At 46.8% G+C, this 6,000-nt stretch overlaps 2 protein-coding genes across 2 annotated transcripts; one reads left to right on the forward strand and one right to left on the reverse strand.

Moving 5' to 3' along the window:
• Positions 1-568: 568 nt before the first annotated feature.
• On the forward strand, positions 569-1,407 carry LOC6636154 (uncharacterized). The gene has a single exon (XM_032439774.2). It carries the CDS (start codon positions 709-711, stop codon positions 1,120-1,122), a length of 414 nt encoding a protein of 137 aa, XP_032295665.1. The 5' UTR covers positions 569-708; the 3' UTR covers positions 1,123-1,407.
• Positions 1,408-2,250: 843 nt separating this feature from the next.
• On the reverse strand, positions 2,251-3,499 carry LOC138911111 (loricrin). Its single transcript, XM_070208394.1, has 2 exons — positions 3,430-3,499; positions 2,251-3,095 (listed from the first exon to the last, which is right to left on the reverse strand). Exons 1-2 carry the CDS (start codon positions 3,497-3,499, stop codon positions 2,251-2,253), a joined length of 915 nt encoding a protein of 304 aa, XP_070064495.1.
• Positions 3,500-6,000: the final 2,501 nt, after the last annotated feature.

Genomic DNA, 6,000 nt, shown 5'->3' on the forward strand with positions numbered 1-6,000 from the left:
GTTTGCCGCTTGTTGTTTGTTGTTGGTGTGTTGTGTGTTTGCACAGTAATTGACATTGAACCCCGTCGAATGCGCGTGTGTTTGAGTCGTGCAGCACACACAAAAAAAACTGCAATTAATTATGCAGAAAACAAAAATGAAAAATTACAAAATTTAAATTGTAAATTGTAAGACAAATTGTGAGCTGCTGGCAAAAAGTGTTGCCGCAAAATGCTTGTAATTAATGACATCGCTATGGCTCAGCAGTTTACAAGTGCTTCCAGCGCAGTGGTTGGCGTTCTCGGTGCGAATCCGGTGGCGTATGCGCAATATTCCCAGCATAAACGTTGCGTATGCGCCGCGTGTGCCGCGCACTTGAGTGGCTGCACAGCGCGTTGGCTTCGACAGCCACTTGCCTTGCGATTCTCTCAGCCTTCCGAGTAGCCTTTGGGTGCGTCGCTGAAAATGGCGTGTCGCCCCCGCAAAAATCGCGCACTGCTTCAATTTCATGCCCAATCGGTGTTTGGGTGCACCATGACTCAGCTGGAGTTCAGACTGTTCCGTGGCAGCTGCGCTATAAAAGCGCTGCGCTGGCCCTGCTAATGGCATCAGTGGAGCTAAGGTTCTAACAGCACCAACAGCAACAGTCATCAGTCAACAGGCAGCAATCAACCGTTTAGCAACAGTTCAGTGCAACAGTTCATCAATCAAAGGATACTCCAGTTCAACATGCGCTACGCTCTGCTCGTCGTATTCCTGTGCGGACTTATGTTTGCCATTGCCTCGGCCGGACTCCTGGGCGGAGGCGGCGGTGGTGGCGGCTATGGTGGTGGCGGTGGACACGGCGGCGGCGGCGGCGGCCAGGGAGGCTGGCAAAAGAACGGCGGCGGCGGCGGCGGCGGTGGACAGGGCGGCTGGCAAAAGAATGGCGGCGGCGGCGGTGGCGGTGGATACGGCGGTGGTGGCGGCGGCGTCAAGTCCCTGGCCGGCAATCGCGGCAGCTCCGTATCCTGGCAAGGCGGTAACGGCGGTGGAAAGCATGGCGGCGGCGGCGGTGGCGGCGGCGGTGGCTATGGAGGTGGTGGCGGCAAGCACGGCGGCGGCGGTGGAGGCGGTGGCAAGCACGGTGGTGGCGGCTGGTAAAAACAACCAACCAACCAACCAAACCAAACGCTCAACTCCCGAACCACACACAACGAGAACTGCAAGACGAAACGAAATGTAAATACTCCGGCTACTCCTGCGGCTGACATGTGTTCCACGGCATAGATATAGAGCTAGAGGCATTACCCACAAGTGCTATACTTTAACTTTTTTTTTTGAATTTTTTTGTTCGCTTACCCAACTAGTTACACCCAAAGTTTCTCAAGTCTTTTCCTTCCTCTCTACTTTTAATTGTACTAATAAATAAACGTTCATTTTGCTAAAGCCGCTGACGTTCCTCTTAGCCAGAAGGGTACTCCCAGGGAATTCCAACATAGCTCGAGCTTATCAAGTCTTTCAACAACATATGTATCTAAAATTGATCGGCTGACTGGAAAATGGGTTGAAAATTAAGCTCAAAAATTGTACAGTCTCTGAACTAAGTCTCTGAACTAAGCCAAATAGTTTAGAGGAGTATAGCTTCTATGTCTCCAAGGATTCATATCGTGTTGCTGCTGTTCAGATAGAGAGTAAATGGAAAATCTCGACTTCTCCAACTGTTTTAGCCAGTGCTGAAGCTTACTTGTCTCTGCTGGTTAACTAACATAGTAGTGTTGATGGCTGAGCGATCTAGATGACATGGTCATTGAGGCAACTGAACCACATCCTGATTCAGGCTTGAACGCCAGGCTGCTAGCGGGATGTATGCTGTATAGTTTTAGTAGAAGGCTATAGTTGCTGTTGATATTTCAAAGGTTCGGTTGATAGTTTTGTCTTAAAACTTTTCGTTTAATCATAAGCTACAAGTCTCAATTATTGTTTTGTTCACTCTCAGCTAGGAGCTAGCTGGCTTTGATGCCTTAGACTTAATATTTGTCTTGGCAACATTTCTGTCTTAGTTTCAAGACGCCACCAGTTTTCACAGGCGACACTGTTCATCTTAAGCTTAATTTTGTAGTCCCAAATATGCTCGCTTGAAAGTTTACATTGTTTTAAATGTTTATTGGCAGATTAAAAAAATTAAAAAAAAAATTGATTTGTTATAGCATAAGAAATAGTTTTTTTTTTGTTATGTACAGTTGCACTTGGTTGCTAATGTCGTCTCAATGTTCCGTTATCGAGAGGGTTTTACCAGCTCCAGCCGCTGCTGGAACCAGCGGAGGACCAACCGCCGCCGCCGCCGCCACCGCCGCTCGCCCAGCCACTGCTGCCACCGCCGCCGCCGCTCTTCCAGCCACCGCCGCCACCGCCGTTCTTCCAGCCACCGCCGCCGCCGCCGCTCTTCCAGGCACCACCGCCGCCGCCTCCTGACTTCCAGCCGCCACCACTGCCGCCGCCGCCTGATTTCCAGCCGCTGCTCAGACCCGACAATGCTTGCGATTTCCAGCCGGAAAGGCTTGACAATGCGCTGGACCAGCTAGTGCCCAGGCCGCCGCCGCCGCCGCCGGAGCTCACTTTCCAGGCAGAGCTGCTGCTACCGCCGCTGGGCCAACCGCCGCCACCGCCGCCGCCGCCACTCTTCCATCCGCTACCACCCGAGGACCAACCACCGCCGCTGCCTCCGCCGCCGCTGGAAGGCCAAGCGCTGATGCTTATTTTGCTGGGCCACGCAGAGGAGCTACCACCCGATGACCAGCCACTGCCGCCGCCACCGCCGCCATTTTTCCAGCCTCCGCCGCCACCACCACCGCCGCCGCCACTAGACCAGCCGGAGGAGCCACCTCCCGATGACCAGCCGCTGCCGCCGCCACCGCTGCTGCTCCAGCCATGGGGCTTGGCAAAGGAGCAGACGCTCAACACGGCCAAAAGTCCAAACAGAACCAAACGACGTATCGATTGCATCTTTTGTGGGTGCTGTTGTTCTTGTTGCTGCTGCTGCTGATGTTGCTGATGTTGCTGATGTTGCTGTTGTTGCTGCTGCTCTTGCTGCTGCTGCTGTGCACTAACTAATTTCCAACTGGGCGCACTCTCAGCTATTTATACAGCCAGCGAGTGCTGCGCATCTAAGATTCTAGCCGCTGCCGCTGCAGATGCAGTTGTTGCTGCTGTCGACGTCGTCGCTGCTGCGGCTGCTGCTGCTGCAGTGTAATCAGATGTAATTGCCAAATCTGTTTACGGCCGGCCGTTCGTTTCGATCTTGGCTTCGTGCAGTTGGCCCTCATTATGCCAACTTTCAATTTCGTACGCTTTGCTGCCATCTATTGCTGGCAACGCCCCGTCCTGGTCAACTCCTCCCCGTCCCTGCCTCTCTCCTTAGTCAGCACTCCCTGCTAACTTCCATTCGCAGACGCAGTTGGGCACGCGCACTTGACTCAGCCTCCGGCCCAGACTCTAGATTCTGGCGATTCTGACAATAGCCAGCCGCCAGCGACCACATCGTGAAGATCGATTTATTGGCGCGCCATTTTTATGTAACAACCTTTTGGGGCAAAGCAATTGACTGGCGACCAATTCTTTATGGCTGCCATTAGCCAGCTGAGCTTGTCGGGCTCATAATCAACGAGCTTGGCGTCGGCTGCACACGTGTCCCCGACTACCGTGGAGGCAGCATTGCCCCACAGCTTGCCACGGTTCGTGCTAAGCATTTGGCAAGCCAAAGTGCACACAAATCGGGTCACCAGCACACGGCGATCAATCAATCACTCCGATCAATACAATTTGGTATGAATAGACGAATCTATTTAAAATTTAAGAATCCATTTGACTTGGACAAGTCGAGGGTGGCATCATGAAGAATTTTAAGCATTTGGTTGAGCCTTACAAATTTATAAAATATTATTTTTATATTTTCTAAAATTAATTTTAGATTAAGCTTTCAGCTACGTTCCCTACGTTCCCTCTTCAACAGGCTAGACAGTGTTGTGTATGCGCTGAAAACCTAGTAGCATGGTATCATATCGAATACTTTCATTGACTTAAAGATTTTTCAAAAATAATTCAGTAGATGCACTTATTTTACCATAAAGCTTTTAGCTACTTTTAAATCTCTTTCCATGCTTCCTCGCGGCTTTTGCTTATGGTTGCGTGTGACAGTGTTGTAAAACAGGTTAATAGGCGCTTAAAACTGGAAAGCAAACACATATGTGCTGGCTTTTAGATTATTTTTAAGTAATTCAGATAATGCAATTAATTTGGCCCAAAGCTTTCAACCACTTTTAAAGTTCTTCACTTTTAGTGTTATGGTGGAGCTTTTGGCTGTGACAGTGTTGTAAAGCTGGTAAAACCTTTGAAGGCTGCTTGCTTAGTACACAATTTCGAACAGAGTGTAAAACTTTAAAAATTTATTCAAAATCAAACCGCAATTCAAATATAACAAACAAGGTAGAACCAAGGTTTGAACTTGTCTCTTGCCTCTAGGTTCAGTTCGTGAACCTAGTTTTCCACATCCATAGGTTCAGCTGTTGGTTCATACCTTGACCTGTCACATAAATATTATAATGTTAATGAAACAATTCTATTTTTAATTTATAATTGCCCGTTCTGCTGAAAATATTGCCTACCATAAATATTTTCATATAGATATTGAGGGCTATATTTGATTTCTAGCCGGAATTGGCATCTACCTTATATAGTTAGAAAAAGCCAACGGCCATCTTAGTTGTTTAATTAAAACATTTTTGAAAAAATATATTTCGACTTTTGTTTGGATGTTTTTGGGCAAGTGGCTTGGTTATTAATAAATTTCAAAGTAAAGAGTATATTTCAATTTCAGCAGTTAGCATTCTGGTTAGATGTGGCAGTGTTGAAAAGCGAGTAAGTTGTTGCTACTAGTGTTTTGTACGCTAAATAAGTTTTTATAACTTGATCAAACCGCTCTGTCAAATATTTAAACTTTGTGCTTTGGTGCTTAAAGTTTTTTAAAAGTGTAATCTTAGGATAGAAAAACTCTTCAGACTTTCCAGCACTACTCTATAAAAAACTTTGTGTTTGCGACCCATTTAAGCTGATATCTTTGAAAAAGCTTAGTCTTATTCAAGCTAAAGACAAAATTTGGCTTTAGAAATATTTCGCAACGATCCTGTATATCAGAATTCTTGACATTAGCTCAAAACTTAATTTCGATTGTAGATTGGTCCATTAACAACTAAAGAACACATGTTTCTAGGGTATTCGGAAGCGGGCTTTTCAGATAGCACTTAACACGCAGAATTATGAAAAGTATTGGCAAAGATCGCTGATTGCTAAAACCACACCTCTCCCCATCCACCTCCTCAATTTGATCTGGCCTCAAGTAAATAGACTGTCAATAGCAAAAGCTGAAACTGGCGAATTTGAACCTGTTGACTTTTGTTGGGCTTTGCGGTCGGAGACTTGCAGATTTTCATGGGCGGCATTAAATCAAAATCGGGCCTTTGTGCGATCGATTCGTTCGGCAACTGACAGACCTCAATGGCCGGTAATCAATCAAGTGCCACAAAACCCAAAAAAACAAAAAAAAAAAAAAGAAACGCGGCACGCTGCAAATTCCGCAACAAAGCGTTTAACTGTCAAGCTCGACGATTGCAGCAACAAGGCCCAAGCGTTGGGCCCCATGTAAAATATAAGCCTTGCCAAATTGAATTGTCTTCGTTTTGGCCAATTTACGGCGGGTGATCTTCGCGCGCCCGTGCTATAAATGTCGCATTAGAGCCAAATTGCAGTCGGGGCCAATTAAGTGGAGCCCATGCAAAGCGGCTGGCTGTGCCATGAGGTCACCGCGCCGGACAATGGGTCAAACAGGAAGCACGTCGACAACCGGTTTGAGCTAGCGATGCTTAATTTTAATATTTACAATATGAATTGAAAATTTCTGTTCATATATTGCGTTAATTTTCAGCTTAAGACTAGCAAAAAAAAGCGTTTTTATATATATTTAAAAATTTTTATTAAAAAAAAAAA

The sequence above is a fragment of the Drosophila virilis genome, chromosome X (assembly GCF_030788295.1).
Source record: "Drosophila virilis strain 15010-1051.87 chromosome X, Dvir_AGI_RSII-ME, whole genome shotgun sequence".
Lineage (NCBI taxonomy): Eukaryota > Metazoa > Arthropoda > Insecta > Diptera > Drosophilidae > Drosophila > Drosophila virilis.

Excerpts from the sequence above, each read along its gene's own strand:
- LOC6636154 (XM_032439774.2), top strand. The coding sequence starts at position 709 with ATGCGCTACGCTCTGCTCGTCGTATTCCTGTGCGGACTTATGTTTGCC.
- LOC138911111 (XM_070208394.1), bottom strand. The coding sequence starts at position 3,499 with ATGTGGTCGCTGGCGGCTGGCTATTGTCAGAATCGCCAGAATCTAGAG. Across the intron at positions 3,096-3,429 it reads TGGGCCGGAGGCTGAGTCAA|CTGAGAGTGCGCCCAGTTGG; the intron begins GTGCGCGTGCCC and ends CTGTATAAATAG.